Source organism: Procambarus clarkii, chromosome 44 (assembly GCF_040958095.1).
Source record: "Procambarus clarkii isolate CNS0578487 chromosome 44, FALCON_Pclarkii_2.0, whole genome shotgun sequence".
NCBI lineage: Eukaryota > Metazoa > Arthropoda > Malacostraca > Decapoda > Cambaridae > Procambarus > Procambarus clarkii.
Window position 1 is genome coordinate 31,589,131 of NC_091193.1, and position 27,091 is coordinate 31,616,221.

Below are 27,091 nucleotides of genomic sequence, written 5' to 3' on the forward strand. Positions count from 1 at the left end.
TATATATAAGTAACTTTATGTAGGGAAGAGCAGGCTCAATCTCTCTTGAAAGAGATTATCGTCACAATACAAAATGGAGTCTAGTTCACTCCTGCTTCATTCTGAAAACAAGAGACACAGACGCGTCACTGAGAAGAGCCTGCGTCATTCTCTACGTTATCTGGAATGTTCCACCTTTTCTTATCCAAAGGTTCCCTCTCCCAATTGTCAACTTCACCTCTCGCACTCTCACCTCCTCCTCTACTCCAGCTCTCCCCTACTCTCACCTCCTCCTCTACTCCAGCTCTCCCCTACTCTCACCTCCTCCTCTACTCCAGCTCTCCCCTACTCTCACCTCCTCCTCTACTCCAGCTCTCCCTCTACTCTCACCTCCTCCTCTACTCCAGCTCTCCCTCTACTCTCACCTCCTCCTCTACTCCAGCTCTCCCCTACTCTCACCTCCTCCTCTACTCCAGCTCTCCCCTACTCTCACCTCCTCCTCTACTCCAGCTCTCCCCTACTCTCACCTCCTCCTCTACTCCAGCTCTCCCCTACTCTCACCTCCTCCTCTACTCCAGCTCTCCTCTACTCTCACCTCCTCCTCTACTCCAGCTCTCCCTCTACTCTCACCTCCTCCTCTACTCCAGCTCTCCCCTACTCTCACCTCCTCGTCTACTCCAGCTCTCCCTCTACTCTCCCTCCTCCTCTACTCCAGCTCTCCTTTACTCTCCCTCCTCCTCTACTCCAGCTCTCCCCTACTCTCACCTCCTCCTCTACTCCAGCTCTCCCTCTACTCTCACCTCCTCCTCTACTCCACCTCTCCTCTACTCTCACCTCCTCCTCTACTCTCACCCCCTCCTCTACTCCAGCTCTCCTCTACTCTCACCTCCTCCTCTACTCCAGCTCTCCCCTACTCTCACCTCCTCCTCTACTCCAGCTCTCCCCTACTCACCTCCTCCTCTACTCCAGCTCTCCTCTACTCTCACCTCCTATACTCCAGCTCTCCCCTACTCTCACCTCGTCCTCTACTCCAGCTCTCCCCTACTCTCACCTCCTCCTCTACTCCAGCTCTCCCCTACTCTCACCTCCTCCTCTACTCCAGCTCTCCCTCTACTCTCACCTCCTCCTCTACTCCAGCTCTCCTCTACTCCCACCTCCTCCTCCTATCCAGCTCTCCCCTTACTCTCACCTCCTCCTCTACTCCAGCTCTCCCCTACTCTCACCTCCTCCTCTACTCCAGCTCTCCCTCTACTCTCACCTCCTCCTCTACTCCAGCTCTCCCCTACTCTCACCTCCTCCTCTACTCCAGCTCTCCCCTACTCTCACCTCCTCCTCTACTCCAGCTCTCCCTCTACTCTCCCTCCTCCTCTACTCCAGCTCTCCCCTTACTCTCACCTCCTCCTCTACTCCAGCTCTCCCCTACTCTCACCTCCTCCTCTACTCCAGCTCTCCCTCTACTCTAACCTCCTCCTCTACTCCACCTCTCCTCTACTCTCACCTCCTCCTCTACTCCAGCTCTCCCCTACTCTCACCTCCTCCTCTACTCCAGCTCTCCCCTACTCTCACCTCCTCCTCTACTCTCACCTCCTCCTCTACTCTCACCTCCTCCTCTACTCCAGCTCTCCCTCTACTCTCACCCCCTCCTCTACTCCAGCTCTCCTCTACTCTCACCCCCTCCTCTACTCCAGCTCTCCCCTACTCTCACCTCCTCCTCTACTCCAGCTCTCCCCTACTCTCACCTCCTCCTCTACTCCAGCTCTCCTCTACTCTCACCTCCTCCCCTACTCCAGCTCTCCCCTACTCTCACCTCCTCCTCTACTCCAGCTCTCCCCTACTCTCACCTCCTTTTCTACTCCAGCTCTCCTCTACTCTCACCTCCTCCTATACTCCAGCTCTCCCCTACTCTCACCTCCTCCTCTACTCCAGCTCTCCCCTACTCTCACCTCCTCCTCTACTCTCACCTCCTCCTCTACTCCAGCTCTCCCTCTACTCTCACCCCCTCCTCTACTCCAGCTCTCCTTTACTCTCACCTCCTCCTCTACTCCAGCTCTCCTCTACTCTCACCTCCTCCTCTACTACAGCTCTCCCTCTACTCTCCCTCCTCCTCTACTCCAGCTCTCCCCTTACTCTCCCTCCTCCTCTACTCCAGCTCTCCCCTACTCTCACCTCCTCCTCTACTCCAGCTCTCCCCTACTCTCACCTCCTCCTCTACTCCAGCTCTCCCCTACTCACCTCCTCCTCTACTCCAGCTCTCCTCTACTCTCACCTCCTATACTCCAGCTCTCCCCTACTCTCACCTCGTCCTCTACTCCAGCTCTCCCCTACTCTCACCTCCTCCTCTACTCCAGCTCTCCCCTACTCTCACCTCCTCCTCTACTCCAGCTCTCCCTCTACTCTCACCTCCTCCTCTACTCCAGCTCTCCTCTACTCCCACCTCCTCCTCCTATCCAGCTCTCCCCTTACTCTCACCTCCTCCTCTACTCCAGCTCTCCCCTACTCTCACCTCCTCCTCTACTCCAGCTCTCCCTCTACTCTCACCTCCTCCTCTACTCCAGCTCTCCCCTACTCTCACCTCCTCCTCTACTCCAGCTCTCCCCTACTCTCACCTCCTCCTCTACTCCAGCTCTCCCTCTACTCTCCCTCCTCCTCTACTCCAGCTCTCCCCTTACTCTCACCTCCTCCTCTACTCCAGCTCTCCCCTACTCTCACCTCCTCCTCTACTCCAGCTCTCCCTCTACTCTAACCTCCTCCTCTACTCCACCTCTCCTCTACTCTCACCTCCTCCTCTACTCCAGCTCTCCCCTACTCTCACCTCCTCCTCTACTCCAGCTCTCCCCTACTCTCACCTCCTCCTCTACTCTCACCTCCTCCTCTACTCTCACCTCCTCCTCTACTCCAGCTCTCCCTCTACTCTTACCCCCTCCTCTACTCCAGCTCTCCTCTACTCTCACCCCCTCCTCTACTCCAGCTCTCCCCTACTCTCACCTCCTCCTCTACTCCAGCTCTCCCCTACTCTCACCTCCTCCTCTACTCCAGCTCTCCTCTACTCTCACCTCCTCCCCTACTCCAGCTCTCCCCTACTCTCACCTCCTCCTCTACTCCAGCTCTCCCCTACTCTCACCTCCTTTTCTACTCCAGCTCTCCTCTACTCTCACCTCCTCCTATACTCCAGCTCTCCCCTACTCTCACCTCCTCCTCTACTCCAGCTCTCCCCTACTCTCACCTCCTCCTCTACTCTCACCTCCTCCTCTACTCCAGCTCTCCCTCTACTCTCACCCCCTCCTCTACTCCAGCTCTCCTTTACTCTCACCTCCTCCTCTACTCCAGCTCTCCTCTACTCTCACCTCCTCCTCTACTACAGCTCTCCCTCTACTCTCCCTCCTCCTCTACTCCAGCTCTCCCCTTACTCTCCCTCCTCCTCTACTCCAGCTCTCCCCTACTCTCACCTCCTCCTCTACTCCAGCTCTCCCTCTACTCTCACCTCCTCCTCTACTCCAGCTCTCCCCTACTCTCACCTCCTCCTCTACTCCAGCTCTCCCCTACTCTCACCTCCTCCTCTACTCCAGCTCTCCCCTACTCTCACCTCCTCCTCTACTCCAGCTCTCCCTCTACTCTCACCTCCTCCTCTACTCCAGCTCTCCTCTACTCCCACCTCCTCCTCTTATCCAGCTCTCCCCTTACTCTCACCTCCTCCTCTACTCCAGCTCTCCCCTACTCTCACCTCCTCCTCTACTCCAGCTCTCCTCTACTCTTCCTCCTCCTCTACTCCAGCTCTCCCCCTCCTCTACTCCAGCTCTCCTCTACTCTCACCTCCTCCTCTACTCCAGCTCTCCCCTTACTCTCACCTCCTCCTCTACTCCAGCTCTCCCTCTACTCTCACCTCCTCCTCTACTCCAGCTCTCCCCTACTCTCACCTCCTCCTCTACTCCAGCTCTCCCTCTACTCTCACCTCCACCTCTACTCCAGCTCTCCCCTACTCTCACCTCCTCCTCTACTCCAGCTCTCCCCTACTCTCACCTCCTCCTCTACGCCAGCTCTCCCTCTACTCTCCCTCCTCCTCTACTCCAGCTCTCCCCTTACTCTCACCTCCTCCTCTACTCCAGCTCTCCCCTACTCTCACCTCCTCCTCTACTCCAGCTCTCCCTCTACTCTCACCTCCTCCTCTACTCCAGCTCTCCCCTACTCTCACCTCCTCCTCTACTCCAGCTCTCCCTCTACTCTCACCTCCTCCTCTACTCCAGCTCTCCCCTACTCTCACCTCCTCCTCTACTCCAGCTCTCCCTCTACTCTCACCTCCTCCTCTACTCCAGCTCTCCCCTACTCTCACCTCCTCCTCTACTCCAGCTCTCCCCTACTCTCACCTCCTCCTCTACTCCAGCTCTCCCCTACTCTCACCTCTCCTCTACTCCAGCTCTCCTCTACTCTCCCCTCCTCCTCTACTCCAGCTCTCCCTCTACTCTCACCTCCTCCTCTACTCCAGCTCTCCCTCTACTCTCACCTCCTCCTCTACTCCAGCTCTCCCCTTACTCTCCCCCCTCCTCTACTCCAGCTCTCCTCTACTCTCCCCCCTCCTCTACTCCAGCTCTCCCTCTACTCTCACCTCCTCCTTTACTCCAGCTCTCCCTCTACTCTCACCTCCTCCTCTACTCCAGCTCTCCCTCTACTCTCACCTCCTCCTCTACTCCAGCTCTCCCTCTACTCTCACCTCCTCCTCTACTCCAGCTCTCCCTCTACTCTCACCTCCTCCTCTACTCCAGCTCTCCCCTTACTCTCCCTCCTCCTCTACTCCAGCTCTCCCCTACTCTCACCTCTCCTCCAAGCATGAAGGCTCTTAGCAGCGGGTGTGCGACCCTTGATGACCGCTCGGGTGGTCACCAATCACTCCTCTCCATGACCTCATTCATCAAGGACTGATTACGTCCTCATTTAAGTCGCAACAACAACAACAATTAAGTTACAAGAACAATTAGGTCACAAAAACAACAACAACAATTAGGTCACAACAACAACAACAACAATTAAGTCACAACAACAACAACAATTAGGTCACAACAACAACAACAACAATTAAGTCACAACAACAACAACAATCAGGTCACAACAACAACAATCAGATCACAACAACAACAATCAGGTCACAACAACAACAACAACAATCAGGTCACAACAACAACAACAACAATTAAGTCACAACAACAACAACAACAATTAGGTCACAACAACAACAACAACAATTTGGTCACAACAACAACAACAATTAGGTCACAACAACAACAACAACAATTAAGTGACAACAACAACAATTAGGTCACAACAACAACAATTAGGACACAACAACAACAACACTTAGGACACAACAACAACAACACTTAGGTCACAACAACAACAACAACAACAATTAAGTCACAACAACAACAACAATTAGGTCACAACAACAACAATTAGGACACAACAACAACAACAACAATTAAGTCACAACAACAACAATTAGGACACAACAACAACAACAATTAAGTCACAACAACAACAACAACAATTAGGTCACAACAACAACAACAACAACAATTAAGTCACAACGACAACAACAACAATTAAATCACAACAACAACAACAATTAAGTCACAACGACAATAATGTCACAACAACAACAACAACAATTAGGTCACAACAACAACAACAATTAAGTCACAATAACAACAACAATCAGGTCACAACAACAACAACAATTAGGTCACAACAACAACAACAACAATTAAGTCACAACAACAACAACAATTAGGTCACAACAACAACAACAACAATTAGGTCACAACAACAACAACAACAATTAGGTCACAACAACAACAACAACAATTAAGTCACAACAACAACAACAATTAAGTCACAACAACAACAACAATTAGGTCACAACAACAACAACAACAATTAAGTCACAACAACAACAATTAGGTCACAACAACAACAACAATTAGGTCACAACAACAACAACAATCAGGTCAGAACAACAACAACAACAACAACAATTAGGACACAACAACAACAACAATTAGGTCACAACAACAACAACAATTAGGTCACAACAACAACAATTAGGTCACAACAACAACAACAGTTAAGTCACAACAACAACAACAATTAAGTCACAACAACAACAATTAAGTCACAACAACAACAATTAGGTCCCAACAACAACAACAATTAGGTCCCAACAACAACAACAACAATTAGGTCCCAACAACAACAACAATTAGGTCCCAACAACAACAACAATTAGGTCACAACAACAACAACAATTAAGTCACAACAACAACAATTAGGTCACAACAACAACAATTAGGTCCCAACAACAACAACAATTAGGTCCCAACAACAACAACAACAATTAGGTCCAAACAACAACAACAATTAGGTCCCAACAACAACAATTAGGTCACAACAACAACAACAATTAGGTCACAACAACAACAACAACAATTAAGTCACAACAACAACAATTAGGTCACAACAACAACAACAATTAGGTCACAACAACAACAACAATCAGGTCAGAACAACAACAACAACAACAATTAGGACACAACAACAACAACAATTAGGTCACAACAACAACAACAATTAGGTCACAACAACAACAATTAGGTCACAACAACAACAACAGTTAAGTCACAACAACAACAACAATTAAGTCACAACAACAACAATTAAGTCAACATCAACAATTAGGTCCCAACAACAACAACAATTAGGTCCCAACAACAACAACAACAATTAGGTCCCAACAACAACAACAATTAGGTCCCAACAACAACAACAATTAGGTCACAACAACAACAACAATTAAGTTACAACAACAACAATTAGGTCACAACAACAACAATTAGGTCCCAACAACAACAACAATTAGGTCCCAACAACAACAACAACAATTAGGTCCAAACAACAACAACAATTAGGTCCCAACAACAACAATTAGGTCACAACAACAACAACAATTAGGTCATAACAACAACAAATAGGTCACAACAACAACAATTAGGTCCCAACAACAACAACAATTAAGTCACAACAACAACAATTAGGTCACAACAACAACAACAATTAAGTCACAAGAACAACAATTAGGTCCCAACAACAACAACAATTAGGTCACAACAACAACAACAATTAAGTCACAGCAACAACAATTAGGTCACAACAACAACAACAATTAAGTCACAACAACAACAAATAGGTCACAACAACAACAGTTAGGTCACAACAACAACAACAATTAGGTCCCAACAACAACAACAACAATTAGGTCCCAACAACAACAACAATTAGGTCACAACAACAACAACAATTAGGTCACAACAACAACAACAATTAGGTCACAACAACAACAACAATTAAGTCACAACAACAACAATTAGGTCACAACAACAACAACAATTAGGTCCCAACAACAACAACAACAACAATTAGGGCACAACAACAACAACAATTAAGTCACAACAACAACAATTAGGTCACAACAACAACAACAATTAAGTCACAACAACAACAAATAGGTCACAAGAACAACAATTAGGTCACAACAACAACAACAACAATTAGGTCCCAACAACAACAACAACAATTAGGTCCCAACAACAACAACAATTAAGTCACAACAACAACAATTAGGTCACAACAACAATTAAGTCACAACAACAACAATTAGGTCACAACAACAACAATTAGGTCCCAACAACAACAACAACAATTAGGTGCCAACAACAACAACAACAATTAGGTCCCAACAACAACAACAATTAGGTCCCAACAACAACAACAATTAGGTAACAACAACAACAATTAGGTCACAACAACAACAACAATTAGGTCACAACAATAACAACAACAATTAGGTCCCAACAACAACAACAATTAGGTCCCAACAACAACAACAATTAGATCACAACAACAACAATTAGGACACAACAACAACAACAATTTGGTCACAACAACAACAACAATTAGGTCACAACAACATCAACAACAATTAGGTCACAACAACAACAACAATTAGATCACAACAACAACAACAATTAGGTCACAACAACAACAACAACAACAATTAGGTCACAACAACAACAACAATTAGATCACAACAACAACAACAATTAGGTCACAACAACAACAATTAAGTCACAACAACAACAACAACAATTAGGTCACAACAACAACAATTAAGTCACAACAACAACAACAACAATTAGGTCACAACAACAACAATTAGGTCACAACAACAACAATTAAGTCACAAGAACAATTAAGTTACAAGAACAATTAGGTCACAACAACAACAATTAGGTCACAACAACACCAACAATCAGGTCACAACAACAACAATTAGGTCACAACAACAATTAGGTCACCACCACAGGACACAGCTGTGAGCCTGACGTCTCACGCTACAAGCATAATAAGCCTCTCTTCTTCCTTAAGTTATCAGTCTATGTCACGACATGCAAATACCACATACACTCTTCTCCACACGCAGTGTTGCGCGCACGCGCGCGCACACACACACACACACACACACACACACACACACACACACACACACACACACACACACACACACACACACACACACACACACACACACACACACACACACACACACACACACAATTTCCTGGACCTGAAAACTACACCAGTTGATTGACGGTTGAGAGGCGGGACCAAAGAGCCAGAGCTCAACCCCCGCAAGCACAATTAGGTGAGTACAATTAGGTGAGTACACACACACACACACACACACACACACACACACACACACACGCGTGTGAAAACAGGCTAACATAGTTCCAATCTACAAAAGTGGCAGCAGGGAAGACCCCCTCAATTATAGAAATGTATCATTGACTAGTGTAATAGTGAAAGTATTGGAAAAACTAATCAAAACTAAATGGGCAGAACACCTGGAGAGAAATGATATAATATCAGACAGACAGTATGGTTTTCGATCTGGAAGATCCTGTGTATCGAATTTACTCAGTTTCTATGATCGAGCAACAGAGATTTTACAGGAAAGAGATGGTTGGGTTGACTGCATCTATCTGGACCTAAAAAAGGCTTTCGACAGAGTTCCACATAAGAGGTTGTTCTGGAAACTGGAAAATATTGGAGGGGTGACAGGTAAGCTTCTAATATGGATGAAAAATTTCCTGACTGATAGAAAAATGAGTGTGGGAACCGACCTGTGAGATTTATATTTATTTAATTTATATGAATTTATATTTACGTTAATTTATATACTTCGATAGCAATTTGTATAATGATAAGTGGACTGTATTTCTGCAATAATCTCTTAATCTCACAAATCGATCCTCTACACATTTGGGGGGTTTATTAAATTAATATATATATATGCAGCCAATCAAACTACAGTAATAGACTACATGCATTGAAGAGGTTCCTTATCTTATAGTACAGCAGGTTAGTCCACCAGGTATAACTAGGGTGTAGACACCAAATTATCCTCTTTGAGGTAGCTTCCATCACCCAGTAACTGGTGCACAAAATCTTGCTTCCTCGTCTTGACCTGTCAAAAGTGCGCTAGCTGTGAATCCAGAATCCTATATATGACAAGCTATATCAGAGAAAACACTGTACATGGAACAATAAAGACCTGGCTTAATTACCTTTAGTTTGAGGCTATGTCGTGCTCTAACCGTGCTCTATGATTGTCATGCCTTTCAAGAAGACCTGGACAAAATAAGTTTATGGAGCACCACTTGGCAAATGGAATTTAATGTTAATAAATGACATGTTATGGAATGTGGAATAGGAGACCATAGACCCCACGCAACCTATATATTATGTGAGAAATCTTTAAAGCATTTTGATAAAGAAAGAGATCTAGGAGTGGTTCTAGATAGAAAACTATCACCTGAAGACCACATAAAGAACGTTATGCGAGGAGCCTATGCCACGCTTTCTACCTTCAGAATTGCTTTTAAATACATGGATGGCAATATACTAAAGAAATTGTTCACAACTTTTGTTAGGCCAAAGCTAGAATATGCAGCGGTTGTGTGGTGCCCATATCTTAAGAAGCACATCAACAAACTGATAAAGGTGCAAAGACATGCTACTAAGTGGCTCCCAGAACTGAAGGGCAAGAGCTATGAGGAGAGGTTAGGGGCATTAAATATGCCAAACCTAGAAGACAGAAGAAAAAGAGGCGATATGATCACTACGTACAAAATAGTAACAGGAATTGATGAAATCGATAGGGAAGATTTCCTGAGACCTGGAACTTCAAGAACAAGAGGTCATAGATTTAAACTAGCTAAACACAGTTTAGCTAGTGTTTAGCTTGGCTCTTTGGTCCCGCCTCTCAACTGTCAATCAACTAGTGTACAGATTTCTGAGCCTACTAAGTTCTATCATATCTACATTTAAAACTGTGTATGGAGTCAGCCTCCACCACATCACTGCCTAATGCATTCCATCCGTTAACTACTCTGACACTGAAAAAGTTCCTTCATTTGAAAGGGACTCCACTTGTAACGTCTCGCCAATATGAGACCTCACCCCTCACACTGACTCGTTGTCTCCTGTTGCTTAGCCTTTATCCAAAGGAGTACCTTCCCTTTCACTCCAACCTGCATCTCCAGCTTTTTCACTAGCCTCTTGTGTGGTACTGTATCAAAGGCTTTCTGACAATCCAAAAATATGTAGTGTGCCCACCCTTCTCTTACTTGCCTTATTTTTGTTGCCTGGTCGTAGAATTCAAGTAACCCTGTGAGGCAGGACCTGCCATCCCTGAACCCATGTTGATGCTGTGTTACAAAGTTCGCTCTAGCTGCTCCATTATCTTTCTTCGCACAATCTTCTCCATCAGCTTGCATGGTATGCAGGTTAGGGACAATGGCCTGTAGTTCAGTGCCTCCTGTCTATCCCCTTTCCTGTATATCAGGACTATGTTTGCTGCTTTCCAAATATCTAGCAGTTTCCCTGTTGCCAGTGATTTATTATACACTATGAAGAGTGGTAGGCACAGTTCTTCTGCTCCTTCCTTTAGTATCCAAGGGGAGATTCCATCTGGGCCTATAGCCTTTGTCACATCCAATTCTATTAAACACTTCCTTACTTCCCCGCTGGTAATCTCAAACTCTTCCAGTGATTCCTGGTTAGCTATTCACTCTCTTATTTCTGGATTTTCTCCTTGCTCTAAGGTGAAGACCTACTGGAATTTCTTATTTAGTTCCTTACACACTTCCTTGTCGTTTATAGCGAATCCTTCCACCCCTATCCTTAATTTCATAACCTGTTCCTTTACTGTTGTTTTTCTCCTTATGTGGCTGTGCAGCAATTTAGGATGAGTCTTTGCCTAGCTTGCGATACCTGGTTGATACCTGGTTGATGGGGTTCTGGGAGGTCTTCTACTCCCTAAGCAAGGCCCGAGGCCAGACTTGACTTGTGAGAGTTTTGTCCACCAGGATGTTGCTTGGAGCGGCCCGCAGGCCCACATACCCACCACAGCCCGGTTGGTCAGGCACTCCTTGAAGGAAATAATCTAGTTTCCTCTTGAAGATGTCCACGGTTGTTCCTGTAATATTTCTGATGCTCGCTGGTAGGACGTTGAACAACCGTGGACCTCTAATGTTCATACAGTGTTCTCTGATTGTGCCCATGGCACCTCTGTTCTTCACTGGTTCTATTCTGCATTTTCTTCCATGTTCACTCCAGTACGTTGTTATTCTACTGTGCAGATTTGGGACCTGTCCCTCCAGTATTTTCCATGTGTATATTATTTGGTATCTCTCTCGTCTCCTTTCTAGTGAGTACATTTGGAGAGCTTTGAGATGATCCCAATAATTTAGCTGCTTTATCTCGTCTATGCGAGCAGTATATGTTCTCTGTATTCCCTCAATTTCAGCAATCTCTCCTGCTCTGAAGGGGGAAGTGAGGACTGAGCAGTACTCAAGGCGGGACAACACAAGTGATTTGAAGAGTACAACCATTGTGATAGGATCTCTGAACTTGAAGGTTCTCGTAATCCATCCTATCATTTTTCTGGCTAATGCAATACTTGCTTGGTTATGCTCCCTAAACGTTAAGTCGTCGGACATCATTATTCCCAAATCCTTGACATGCTGTTTTCCTACTATGGGAAGATTCGATTGTGTTTTGTACCCTGTATTATGTTTAAGATCCTCAGTTTTGCCGTATCTGAGTACCTGGAATTAATCACCGTTAAACATCATGTTATTTTCTGCTGCCCAATCGAAAACTTTGTTAATATCTGTTTGTAGTTTATCAATGTATTCAGCAGAAGTAATTTTCATGCTGATTTTTGTATTATCTGCGAATGATGACACGAAGCTGTGACTTGTGTTTTTGTCTATGTCTGATATGAGAATAAGGAACAGCAGTGGTGCAAGCACTGTACCTTGAGGTACCGAGCTTTTAACTGCGCTCGGACTCGATTTTACTTGATTGACTGCTACCCTTTGTGTTCTGTTCGACAGGAAATTGAGTATCCAGCGTCCTACTTTACCAGTTATACTCATTGACCTCATTTTGTGTGCAATCACTCCATGGTCACATTTGTCGAATGCCTTTGCAAATCTGTGTATACGACATCTGCATTACGTTTTTCCTCTAATGGCTCAGTGATTTTGTCATAGTGGTCAAGTAGCTGTGAGAGGCATGATCTTCCTGCTCTAAATCCATGTTGGCCTGGATTGTGGAGGTCATTAGTTTCCATGAATCTAGTGACCTGACTCCTGATTACTCTCTCAAATACTTTTATTATGTGGGACTTTAGTGCAACTGGTCTATAATTCTTTGCCAATGCTTTGCTACCACCCTTGTGTAGAGGGGCAAGGTGTACAATGTCTATGTATATGTGTACAAAGTGTATTCGATGTCTTTTCATATTGTCATTCTGCCTCTCTTCTCAACCTGACATATTCATTCCTGGCATTCTGGTATCTTTCTTTGCTCTCCAGTGTCCTGTTATTCCTATAGTTTCTATATGCCCTTTTACTTTGCTGCTTAGCTAGCCAACATCTCTGATAAAACCGTGGGTTTCTCATCTTCCTTTCACCGTTTTCCTTTTCGACTGGGACAAACTTGTTTGCTGCGTCCTTGCACTTCTGCTCATATATTAGGCTGTCTTTCCCCTGAGCTCTGTTTCCCATGCTATATCTGTTAGGAATTTTCTTCTCTCCTCATAGTTTCCCTTTCCGTATGCTAACCTTTTGGTTTCGGTATCCCTCCTCGAGTTCAATACCCCTTCTTCAATCAGGTACTCAAACACCAGTACACTGTGGTCCCTCATTCCTACTGGGGCCTCAAAACCGATTTCTCTTTTGTCGGAGTCGTTCAGAGTGAAGACTAGGTCGAGTCTCGCTGGTTCGTCATTTCCTCTCATCCTTGTGGGTTCTCTGTCTGACATGCTGGGTTAAAAAGTTTCTAGTCACCACCTCCAATAGTTTGGCTCTCCACATATCCTCGCCTCCATGCGGTTCCTTGTTTTCCCAGTCAATCCTTCCGTGATTGAAGTCCCCCATGATGAGCAGGTGGGATCTATTTCTACAGGCAGCAGAGACTGCCCTCTCAATTATAGTGTTAACGGCCATGTTGTTTTCATTCTCTTGACTGGGTCTTCAGTCATTTGGTGGAAGATTGTATATTACTGCTACTACTATTCTTGGTCCTCCCATTATCATGGGGCCTGCTATGTAGTGTCTGAACCCCTCACAGCCTGGGATAGCCATCTCCTTAAAACTCCATTCCTTTCTCATGAGTAGGGCCACTCTGCCTCCTCCCCTACCTTCCCTCTCTTTCCTTACTACTGTGTACTCCTGGGGAAACACGGCATTCGTTATGATTCCAGAGAGTTTTGTTTCATTGAGTCCGATTATGTCTGGGTTCACTTCTTGTGCTCTTTCCCTTAGTTCACTTGTCTTGCTGTCTTGCTTGCGATCCCATCTATGTTCGAGTACATCACCCTGAAACTGACTCTCTTCTGCTTCTACTCTGGGGAAGGGGGGGGGAACCTGTGGGATCTGGGGTGAGTGGGAGCTAGGAGGATCTGGTACGGGAGACTGGTGGGGGAGGGAGGGCTTGGGGGTGTGGGGGAGAGGGGGAAAGTAGGGGGGGAGAGTTAGAAGGGAGGGGGATGGGGGGTGGAGGGGGGAGAGTTAGAGGGGGAGGGTTGGGGGAGCATGGGGGAGGAGAGACTTTGGGAGATGGGGGGGGGGGCTTGGGGAGGCAGAAAAAGGGGGAGGGCTTGGGGGACGTGGGGGGAAAAGGAAGGCTGAGGTGGGTGAGGAAGAGGGGAGGGTTTAGGGAAGTGGTCGAGAAGGGAATACTTAGGTGGGGGTGGGGGAGAGTGGGGGGATAAGGGGGGTGAGGAAGAACGGAGGGCTTAGGGGTGGGAGGGACGGGAGGCCATGTGGGAGAAGGGAGGGCTTGGGGGATGGGGGAGAAATGAGGTCCTGGGGAGAGGGGTGAGTGGGAGGAGGGGGGTGAGTGGGAGGACGGGGGTGGGTGGGGGGAGGGTGCCCTAGGTGGGTACTTAGGGGGCGCTGACAGGGGATGGGACAGGTTGGGTGTCTGTGGGGTAGAATGTGGGGGTGGTGCCCCACTTCCTGTGGCTGTTGCACTGTTTGAGGAGGGTTCCCCACTCCCCTCTGGGATTGTAGGGTTCGGGGATGTGGTACTCTGATTCCTTTATCTATCCCTGCACTCCCTGTATGTGTGTGTGTGTACTCACCTATTCACCTATTTGTGCTTGCAGGATCGAGCATTGACTCTTGGAACCCGCCTTTCGAGCATCGGTTGTTTACAGCAATGACTCCTGTCCCATTTCCCTATCATACCTCGTTTTAAAATTATGAATAGTATTTGCTTCCACAACCTGTTCCTGAAGTGCATTCCATTTTCCCACTACTCTCACGCTAAAAGAAAACTTCCTAACATCTCTGTGACTCATCTGAGTTTCCAGCTTCCATCCATGTCCCCTCGTTCTGTTACCATTCCGTGTGAACATTTCGTCTATGTCCACTCTGTCAATCCCTCTGAGTATTTTATACGTTCCTATCATGTCCCCCCCTCTCCCTTCTTCTTTCTAGTGTTGTAAGGAACAGTTCCCTCAGGCGCTCCTCATACCCCATCCCTCGTAGCTCTGGGACGAGTATCGTTGCAAACCTCTGAACCTTTTCCAGTTTCATGATATGCTTCTTCAGATGGGGACTCCATGATGAGGCGTCATACTCTAAGACTGGCCTTACGTAGGCAGTGTAAAGCGCCCTAAATGCCTCCTTACTTAGGTTTCTGAATGATGTTCTAACTTTTGCCAGTGTAGAGTACGCTGCTGTCGTTATCCTATTTATATGTGCCTCAGGAGATATATTAGGTGTTACGTCCACACCCAGGTCTCTTTCACGAGTCGCCACAGGTAGGCGTGTGTGTGTGTGTGTGTGTGTGTGTGTGTGTATGTGTGTGTGTGTGTGTGTGTGTTTGTGTGTGTACTCACCTAGTTGTACTCACCTAGTTGTGTTTGCGGGGGTTGAGCTCTGGCTCTTTGGTCCCGCCTCTCAACCATCAATCAACAGGTGTACAGATTCCTGAGCCTATTGGGCTCTATCATATCTACACTTGAAACTGTGTATGGAGTCAGCCTCCACCACATCACTTCCTAATGCATTCCATTTGTCAACCACTCTAACACTAAAAAAGTTCTTTCTAATATCTCTGTGGCTCATTTGGGCACTCAGTTTCCACCTGTGTCCCCTTGTGCGTGTGCCTCTTATGTTAAATAGCCTGTCTTTATCTACCCTATCAATTCCCTTCAGAATCTTCAATGTGGTGAACATGTCCCCCCTAACTCTTCTGTCTTCCAGCGAAGTAAGGTTTAATTCCCGTAGTCTCTCCTCGTAGCTCATACCTCTCAGCTCGGGTACTAGTCTTGTAGCAAATCTTTGAACCTTTTCCAGTTTAGTCTTATCCTTGACTAGATATGGACTCCATGCTGGGGCTGCATACTCCAGGATTAGCCTGACATATGTGGTATACCAAGTTCTGATTGATTCTTTACACAAGTTTCTGAATGCTGTTAGTATGTTGGCCAGCCTGGCATATGCCGCTGATGTTATCTTCTTGATATGTGCTGCAGGAGACAGGTCTTGCGTGATATCAACCCCCAAGTCTTTTTCTTTCTCTGAATCCTGAAGAATTTCCTCTCCCAGATGATACCTTGTATCTGGCCTCCTGCTCCCTACATCTATCTTCATTACGTTACATTTGGTTGGGTTAAACTCTAACAACCATTTGTTCGAACATTCCTTCAGCTTGTCTTGGTCTTCTTGAAGCCTCAAACAGTCCTTTTCTGTTTTAATCCTTCTCAAAATTTTGGCATCGTCCGCAAACATTGAGAGAAATGAATCGATACCCTCCGGGAGATCATTTACATATATCACAAACAAGATAGGACCGAGTACAGAGCCCTGTGGGACTCCACTGGTGACTTCACGCCAATCGGAGGTCTCACCTCTCACCGTAACTCTCTGCTTCCTATAGCTTAGGTACTCCCTTATCCACTGGAGCACCTTACCAGCTACACCTGCCTGTCTCTCCAGCTTATGTATCAGCCTCTTATGCGATACTGTGTCAAAGGCTTTCCTACAATCCTAGAAAATGCAGTCCGCCCAGCCCTCTCTTTCTTGCTTAATCTTTGTCACCTGGTCGTAGAATTCTATCAAGCCAGTCAGGCAAGATTTACCTTCCCTGAACCCATGTTGGAGATTTTCACGAAGTCCCTTCTCTCCAGATGTGCTACCAGGTTTTTTCTCACGATCTTCTCCATCACCTTGCATGGTATACAAGTCAAGGACACTGGCCTGTAGTTCAGTGCCTCTTTCCTGTCGCCCTTTTTGTATATTGGGACCACATTCGCCGTCTTCCATATATCTGGTAGGTCTCCCGTCTCCAGTGACTTACTATACACTATGGAGAGTGGCAAGCAAAGTGCCTCTGCACACTCTGTGTGTGTGTGTGTGTGTACTCACCTAGTTGTGCTCACCTAGTTGTGTTTGTGGGGGGTTGAGCTCTGGCTCTTTGGTCCCGCCTCTCAACAGTATGTGTGTGTGTGTATGTGTGTGTGTGTGTGTGTGTGTGTGTGTGTGTGTGTGTGCGTGTGTGTGTGTGTGTGTTTGTGTGTGTGTGTGTGTGTGTGTGTGTGTGTGTGTGTGTGTGTGTGTGTGTGTGTGTGTGTGTGTGTGTATGTGTGTGTGTGTGTGTGTGTGTGTGTGTGTGTGTGTGTGTGTGTGTGTGTGTGGGTGTGTGTGTGTGTGTGTAAGACACACACCCACATAACTGGGGGTCCTGGTAGCGGAGTGGACAGCGCGCGGGACTCGTAATCCATTGGCTCGCGTTCGTTTCCTGGACTAGGCAGAGATAAATAGGCAGAGTTTCTTTAACCTTGATGTACCTGTTACCTGTTGTCCCAGCCCGACAGGAATAAACAGAGAAGAATCCGTGGTTAAATAGGGAATGTATGAAAGCAAAGGAGCTGAACAAAAGGGCGTTGAGGAACTTCCGTAATAACAGAACACCAGAAAGTAGAGAGAGATACCGAAGAACCAGGAACGAGTATGTTAGTGTGAAAAGAGCAGCTGAGGAAAGGTATGAAAATTATATAGCTAATAAAGCCAAGACCGAACCAAAGTTACTACACACTCACATCAGGAGAAAAACAACAGTGAAGGAACAGGTGATGAAACTTAGGGTGGGCGAGGACAGGTACACAGAGAATGACAAAGAGATGTGTGAAGAACCCAACAAAAGGTTCCAGGAGGTCTTTACAATAACAGGGAGAAGTCACGGCGCTAGGAGAGGTGGCAGGAAACCAGGTGACCTTGGAAAGGTTCGAAATTACAAGAGATGCGGTCAAGAAGCACCTATTGAAGCTGGATGTGAGAAAAGTTGTTGGGCCGGACGGAATCTCACCATGGGTATTGAAAGAGTGCGCAGGAGCACTTTGCTTGCCACTCTCCGTAGTGTATACTAGGTCACTGGAGACGGGAGACCTACCAGAAATATGGAAGACGGCGAATGTGGTCCCAATATACAAAAAGGGTGACAGAGAAGAGGCACTGAACTACAGGCCAGTGTCCTTAACTTGTATACCATGCAAGGTGATGGAGAAGATTGTAAGAAAAAACTTAGTAATACATCTCGAGAGAAGAGACTTTGTGACAACCCATCAACATGGTTTCAGGGAGGGTAAATCTTGCCTTACAGGCTTGATAGAATTCTACGATCAGGTGACAAAGATTAAGCAAGAAAGAGAAGGATGGGCGGACTGCATTTTTTTGGACTGTCGGAAAGCCTTTGACACAGTACCCCATAAAAGGTTGATGCATAAGCTGGAGAAACAGGCAGCAGTAACTGGTAGGGCGCTCCAGTGGGTAAGGGAGTACCTAAGCAATAGGAAGCAGAGAGTTATAGTGAGGGGTGAGACCTCAGAATGGCGTGAAGTCACCAGTGGAGTCCCACAGTGCTCTGTACTTGGACCTATCCTGTTTCTGATATAGGTAAATGATCTCCCAGAGGGTATAGACTCATTCCTCTCAATGTTTGCTGACGACGCCAAAATTATGAGAAGGATTAAGACAGAGGAGGACAGCTTGAGGCTTCAAGAAGACCTGGACATGCTGCAGGAATGGTCGAACAAATGGCTGTTAGAGTTTAACCCAAGCAAATGTAATGTAATGAAGATAGGGGTAGGAAGCAGAGACCAGATACAAGGTATAACTTGGGAGATGAAACACTTCAAGAGTCAGAGAGAGAAAAAGACCTGGGGGTTGATATCACGCCAGACCTGTCCTTTGAAGCTCATATCAAGAGGATAACATCAGCAGCATATGCCAGGTTGGCTTTGGCCTTTAGAAACTTGTGTAAGGAATCTTTCAGAACATTATATACCACATATATCAGATCAATCCTGGAGTATGCGGCTCCAGCATGGAGTCCATATCTAGTCAAGCATAAGACTAAACTGGAAAAGGTTCAAAGGTTAGCCACCAGACTAGTACCCGAGCTGAGAGGTATGAGCTACGAGGAGAGACTACGGGAATTGAACTTCACTCCACATTGAAGATTCTGAAGGGAATTGATAGGGTAGATAAAGACAGGCTATTTAACATAAGGGGCACACGCACAAGGCGACACAGGTGGAAACTGAGTGCCCAAATGAGCCACAGAGATATTAGAAAGAACTTTTTTAGTGTTAGAGTGGTTGACAAATGGAATTCATTAGGAAGTGATGTGGTGGAGGCTGACTCCATACACAGTTTCAAGTGTAGATATGATAGAGCCCAATAGGCTCAGGAATCTGTACACCTGTTGATTGATGGTTGAGAGGCGGGACCAAAGAGCCAGAGCTCAACCCCCGCAAGCACAACTAGGTAAGTATAACTAGGTAAGTACACACACACACACACACCAAGACAAACATTAAGACACACATACACACACTCAACATCTTCAGTCTAGTGGTGAATAAAAGAAAATCTGAAATTATTTAACGTTTTAGAGACGAAATTTTTTGAATATAATTGCATTTAATAACTTAATTATTCCTAACTTAACAATACGAATATACATTTAAATTTATCTTCGTAAAACTTAAAAATAAATATCCAATGCATACTATTTGTATTTGATATATTGTGAAAATATACTTGCAAGCTGTTATATGATATAGTTAATTTACTGATGGTAAATTTATAGACAATATACTGATTTAACGAAGCTTGATTGTAGTATTGGCATCTGAAACACTGTTTCTTTATTCATGCACTGGCTAAGCAAATGTTGCTTTTTTTTTGAGATATATACAAGAGTTGTTACATTCTTGTACAGCCACTAGTACGCGTAGCGTTTCGGGAAAGTCCTTAATTCTATGGTCCCTGGAATACGATCCCCTGCCGCGAAGAATCGTTTTTTCATCCAAGTACACATTTACTGTTGCGTTAAACAGAGGCTACAGTTAAGGAATTGCGCCCAGTAAATCCTCCCCGGCCAGGATACGAACCCATGACATAGCGCTCGCGGAACGCCAGGCGAGTGTCTTACCACTACACCACGGAGACTGCTTAGTATAGAATGAAGTCTACAATACTGCTAACATTGTCTCATTATAATCTTCACTGAACATCATGCCAAAGACAGACAGGTAACAGTTTAACACTCCGGCAGAGTCTGACGGAGCTGCTGCTGCTGCGGCAGGAAGGTTATCTGAGCCAGCTGCTGGTCACAGAGAAGGAGTCAGCTGCCACACTCACCACTGTGGTCCACCTTCTCACTCAACTGACTGATGCTGTCATCCCTCAGCACACCGACCCACCTCACAGTGAGATACCCCACATGATATTCTAATTTGTTATAAATAGTTTGTTGATACGCGTATATATATATATATATATATATATATATATATATATATATATATATATATATATATATATATATATATATATATATATATATATATATATATTTATATATATATATATATATATATATATATTTATATATATATATATATATATATATATATATATATATTTATATATATATATATATATATATATATATATATATATATATATATATATACATATATATATATATATATATATATGTATATATATATATATATATATATATATATATATATATATATATATATATATATATATATATATATATATATATATATATATATATATATATATATATATATATATATATATATATATATATATATATGGTTTCCTCCGAGGCTATGGGTCCCCCTTCTTCCAGCTAGAGGTGGTACTCCCTTCCCATTATATATATATATATATATATATATATATATATATATATATATATATATATATATATATATATATATGTCGTACCTAGTAGCCAGAACTCACTTCTCAGCCTACTATTCAAGGCCCGATTTGCCTAATAAGCCAAGTTTTCCTGAATTAATATATTTACTATAATTTTTTTCTTATGAAATGATAAAGCTACCCTTTTCACTATGTATGAGGTCAATTTTTTTTATTTGAGTTAAAATTAACGTAGATATATGACCGAACCTAACCAACCCTACCTAACCTAACCTAACCTATATATATAGGTAAGGTTAGGTTAGGTAGCCAAAAAAAGCTAGGTTTGGTTAGGTTAGGTAGGTTAGGTAGACGAAAAAACATTAATTCATGAAAACTTGGCTTATTAGGCAAATCGGGCCTTGCATAGTAGGCTGAGAAGTGAGTTCTGGCTACTAGGTACGACATATATATATATATATATATATATATATATATATATATATATATATATATATATATATATATATATATATATATGTCGTACCTAATAGCCAGAACGCACTTCTCAGCCTACTATGCAAGGCCCAATTTGCCTAATAGGCCAAGTTTTTATGAATTAATTGTTTTTCGACTACCTAACCTACCTAACCTAACCTATCCTAACTTTTTCGGCTACCTAACCTAACCTAACCTATAGAGATAGGTTAGGTTAGGTTAGGTAGGGTTGGTTAGGTTCGGTCATATATCTACGTCAATTTTAACTCCAATAAAAAAAATTGACCTCATACATCATGAAATGGGTAGCTTTATCATTTCATAAGCAAAAAATTAGAGAAAATATATTAATTCATGAAAACTTGGCTTATTAGGCAAATCGGGCCTTGCATAGTAGGCTGAGAAGTGCGTTCTGGCTATTAGGTACGACATATATATATATATATATATATTGTTACGGTGCCCTCTCCTATTTCTTTCGTTTGCCGGCTTAAAGAGTCATATCAGCTCTCCCTACTGATTCTCTGAGGTTCAGGGAGTCTAATGATATATGTGGCGACCAGACCGGCTGCCATTTTATGGAAGGAGGTTATATTATAAGTTGTAAATAAAGGAAAATTGGCGCCCTGTTATAAATGAAACAGTATCCCCTACGGCAGATGTGACCTTGTGGAAGGGACACTATGCCGATCGCGGATTGGCCGACGTGGGTCGCGGGCGACAAATCAGGGCCCGCCATGACGTCACCGAGTGCCCCGGGCGGCGCCAACGTCAGAGTTGTACTGACCGTGGAAGCGACAGGACGCGCCTCGGTCTGCTCTCAAGAATTGGAGGCTCTGCAAGCCTTGTCCAGTGGATTGAGCTGACCATCGCCGCCAACATAGTTATTGGAGACCCTGCGCTTCTGGGAAGCCAAAGAGGAACCAAGTTCAGTGAGCAGAGAAGTGCCCAAACTTGGAAAATTGTCGGCGACGACGCTGGGCGGCGCCGCTGGCTGGACGTTGAGGTCTGGAAGGTGGGCGAGCAAGCTAGCTGTGACTGGGGTCACATCCACTGAGAATCTTGGAAGGACGACACAGTGCCTAGGACAAGGAGCGACGCCCTGTGGGAGAGGCGAGTGTGGGGAAAGATAGTGATTAGCTCAGCGCCCATCGATGAACCAGGATTGGGGCAGCTGAATCTCAGGGATTGGAACGGCGACGACGCGAAGGCTTCACGACACCTGAGGACCTGTGGAACGCCCTGGATCGTCGAGGATCGACCCAAGGAAGCGTGGGGACCTCACACCATCGAGGGACAGGCGTCGTGAGCCAGGAGTGTAAGGTAGATCATTTTTCCCTCCCATTACCCCTTGTATGAGTAGGCTAGTTAGGCCACAATATTTACTTGTGTATGTGGCAGCAAGACTTTATTGCTTTAATGGTAGAATAGGCTGCAATGCAGCTTGTGTCCAGGACTGTCAGAGAGGACAGTGGGTATGGATGGCAGGACAGTGAAGAAGAGGTGCCGACGTGGTGAAGAGGCCCTCCTGTGAGAGTGTGAGACTCCTGTCTTCCTGCCCATTTGAAGGAGTGTTGGAGGTCGTGGAAGAAGAGGCTGACGATCTCCAGACTCATCATCCATATTCCATATTCATGTATTACTTGTGATTGTGTGTGTGTGTTCATGTAATTTGCGTCAGTAAATCCACACATTTTATTACTGTGTTTGAGTGTGCCTCCATTTGTGATATTTCTCTATGAGCATACATTTCTGGCTACAAACGATATATGATACACCCACTGAACTGCATTGCTGGGGTGCAGATATAATAACCCAGCTGGCGACCTTGCTAAGAGGAAGATAGAGAAGACAGGCGGGAAAGGAGTTCCTGCAACCTTTTTTTGTCTGGCAGGCAAGACTCAGGGAGGTTATGGTTATAGGTAAGCCTGAGTCTTCCTTCACTCCCCCACGGGTCTAGGCCGGAACTGTTAACAGCAGTTTCCCCGTGGTTGACTGAAGGGCTTCCAGGGTGAATCAGTGGCACCCCTTTGTGGTGGAAGCAAAGACCTGCGGAGGTGGGCATTGTTGGTCCTATCTTGTGTGACCAAGGAGACTCCGGTGAATCCAGGGAGTCGGAGGGGCTGAGTATTTGGGCCTTTTGAGCCCCTAGCAGCTGAGTGTTAGCAGAGCCCCGGACCGCCCACCCCCCCACGTGACAAGAGAACTGGCGACCTTGCCAGGATTCGAACCCCGGTAGCCAAGAACTGGGAACCTCGCCAGGAAGCGTGGATCAAGCTACAGTGTGGACCAAATTTCAAGACAAGTGTTGCCAGGGTACTAATACAGTGTGGCCAGTGAATTCGGTGGTACTGTTACTCAACCAGCTAAGGGACTGAAACGGTGAAATTAGTGCCTACTAACTTGTCTGTGCTGTCGTGTATGCTCAATGATATAGAGATGGAGGAAGACAAAGTAAAGAAATTTATTGACACAAGGGACGAGAGAATTTTGGAAGAGTGTACCAAGGCCCAGCTCCAACAAGTGGCAAACCACTTTGGGATCAGGTTGAGGACGACTAAGGTAGCGGAGCGAAGGATAGAGATCATGGCACAGCTCACAGCTCGAGAGGAAGCGACGGGAGAGGAGCCATCTCAAGAGGAGCCGTCCCGAGGAGAGCCGTCGCAAGGTGAACCGTCCCGACTAGGGCCACCCCAAGCGCCTACCAGTGTGGAGAGAATTCACAGTGAACATGGGAGCAGTGGAAGGTCCAGCTGTAGTAAGAGGAGCCTGCAACTGGAAATAATGAAGATGCAACTGGAAGCCCAGCTGCAACGAGAGGAGCGAGAAGCACGGCTGCAGCTGCAGCGAGAGGAGCGAGAAGCTCGGCTGCAGCGAGAAGAAGGAGAGAGACGACTGCGACTGGAGGAGATAAAGGCAAAGAAAGAAGTCGAATTGCGTCGCGTTGAACGTGGTCTGCCCTCACTACCTGCACGGCGGGATGACCTCAAGGTAAGGGAACGTGACTTACCTACGTTCGAACCACAAGAAGCTGAGGCGTTCTTCGAACACTTTGAACGGATAGCGACTCTGAAGGAGTGGCCGGAAGATGATTGGGCTGCTCTGGTCCAGGGCAGGTTGACTGGAGAGGCCCGGGAAGCCTATAACATGCTGGACCTAGAGGAGTGTACTAGTTATGACGCGATTAAGAATGCGGTTCTCCACTCATTCCGGCTGACTCCGGAGATGTACCGGAAGCGGTTCAGAGAGTGTACAAGAGCGTCGGGAAAGACTTACGCCGAGACCGCCAGGGATATGGAACGGAAATTCCTACGATGGTTGAAGGCGGAGGAAGCGGAGTCGGTGGATGATATCAAACGACTGATAGTGATGGAGAAGTTCATGTCGGTGCTCCATCCTGAGTTGCGAGTAAGGGTGAGAGAAGCAGGTATTAAGGACCTGAAGGCTGTAGCGGATCGAGCCGACATGCTGGAGGAGGCACTACATATCAGGAGGGAGGGGCCGCCCAGACACTCGCCTTACCCCAGGTCGGGAGGGAACCTTAGGAGTTCAGGAGGAGCGAGGACGGGTGGGGACTCTCCCAAGAGTAGCGTGCCCGATGAAGTAACGTGGTTCAAGAGCTCAAGAGACGCGGGGAGGAAGCCCCAAGCTGTGAGCAGTGGACCTAACTCGGGAGCGAGTGCTGCAGTCCCGGATACGACGACAAGGAGTCCAAGGAGGACACAGGGGACGTCTGCAAGTGGTACCGCCAGAGTGACTAGCGAGTGGCCGCCCAGGGGAGGCAGCCGATGCTACAACTGTGGCGTGAGAGGACATTATGCCCGCGAGTGTGAGGAGCACCAAAGGAATGTAGGATTAATGTTGGAAGAGGAGAGAGTGTTTGTTCACACCCCATATTATAGTGGACCCAACGTGAATGGTTGGGAAATGAAGTTGGGTGAACATCCCTTCGTTTTCGGGGCCAACGTGAAGTTTGGAAGGTCAGACCCAGTGGAGGTTGCCGTGCTTCGAGATACGGGTGCTGACATAAGTATGGTAACCAGGAGTATTCTCCCCAAGGAATTTAATGATTCACCTGTGGGAGTGGTGAGGATACGCAGTGTGGGGGAGGAATACAGGTTGCCACTTCACGAAGTACAGCTGATTGCCGACTGCGGAGTCGAGAAAGCTATAGTAGCTGTAGCCCCTAAGTTACCCCTACAGCATGTACAAATGGTGCTGGGTAATGACCTCGGAGGAGGCAGGATACAACCCGATTGGGCCAGGAGTGCCTATGTTTCAAGCAGCGGTACAACCCTGCCAGGTGAGGTATCAGTCGCTCCAAATAATAGTGAGGAAGCCGACTTCGACAGGGAAAACGTCGCCAGAGACGACGACAACGAGGGCGAGAGTGCAGAGAGGTCGTCGGAGGTAGTGGAAAACCCCGACGAAGACCTCCGACTAAGCCTGATGATGCGTGTGGAGGAGTGGCGAGGAGCAGCTGTACAAACGCCTGGGGCGGTGAAGAGGCTGCAGACCGCACTCCCTCCATACAGAAACGTGAATAAAGTAAGCTCAGTGGATGAGCGAACGGCAGTGAGGGGCAGAGTGGAGGAGCCACGACGCAGTGCACCCTATGCCGGCCAGAGGAATAGTGGTAGGTGCAAGATGAACCACCGTAGTGAGGTGAGCCACAGGGAGGTGGAAGAGCCCAACCACGAACCGAAGAAGACGTCTGCAGGGAAGAAAATCTCATGGAGGAGTGAAGATGTTCGTCGGGAGCGAAGGAGCGAGTGGTATAGGAAAGGCAATACGAAGAAAGCAGGGAATAGGTACACCCAGGGTAGGCGCCAGCCTAACCAGAGGGGCATTGGGCCATCGCAAAAGCCTAGTGTGGAAGAGAGGAAGCTGCTGGATGGAGTACGGGTTACAAGTGCCACTGTGAGGAGACAACGCACCTACGGGAGAAGAGGAACCGAGAAGAGAGAAGATTGGCGAAGAGGAGATCATGAGAGGAAACATGGGGTACCTGTAGGACGCAGTGGAAATGCCAGACTATCTCGGAGTGCACGACGCGGTGGAGGCGCTGCATGCACTGAATCTTACAGTGGTAACGAGCCGTGGGAGTACACTCGTAGCCACGGAGAGAGGATTTCTTGTAGGTGTTCAGGGAACACCCATCACACCCGGTCCTATGCGAGGTGGAGATATAATGAGACAAGTGACTGGCAAGGTGGAACGAGCCACATCGCCAACTGGAGGAGTGACACTTCAGGAACGGAGGGAGCAAGAGTATAGGTTGCCCTCCTGAGTGCTGCTCTTCCGATATGACTCTTATTTTAAGGGGAGGGGTATGTTACGGTGCCCTCTCCTATTTCTTTCGTTTGCCGGCTTAAAGAGTCATATCAGCTCTCCCTACTGATTCTCTGAGGTTCAGGGAGTCTAATGATATATGTGGCGACCAGACCGGCTGCCATTTTATGGAAGGAGGTTATATTATAAGTTGTAAATAAAGGAAAATTGGCGCCCTGTTATAAATGAAACAGTATCCCCTACGGCAGATGTGACCTTGTGGAAGGGACACTATGCCGATCGCGGATTGGCCGACGTGGGTCGCGGGCGACAAATCAGGGCCCGCCATGACGTCACCGAGTGCCCCGGGCGGCGCCAACGTCAGAGTTGTACTGACCGTGGAAGCGACAGGACGCGCCTCGGTCTGCTCTCAAGAATTGGAGGCTCTGCAAGCCTTGTCCAGTGGATTGAGC

The 27,091-nt window shown here is 46.4% G+C and overlaps 1 protein-coding gene across 1 annotated transcript in view; it reads left to right on the forward strand.

The window, feature by feature from the left end:
• LOC138350214 (uncharacterized) overlaps nucleotides 1-27,091 on the forward strand; it is a 94,155-nt gene that overhangs the window by 23,428 nt on the left and 43,636 nt on the right. The window contains exon 3 of the mRNA XM_069300562.1: nucleotides 20,227-20,380. Within this exon, the coding sequence (XP_069156663.1) occupies nucleotides 20,227-20,380 (154 nt within the window). The remainder of the gene's footprint in view (nucleotides 1-20,226; nucleotides 20,381-27,091) is intronic.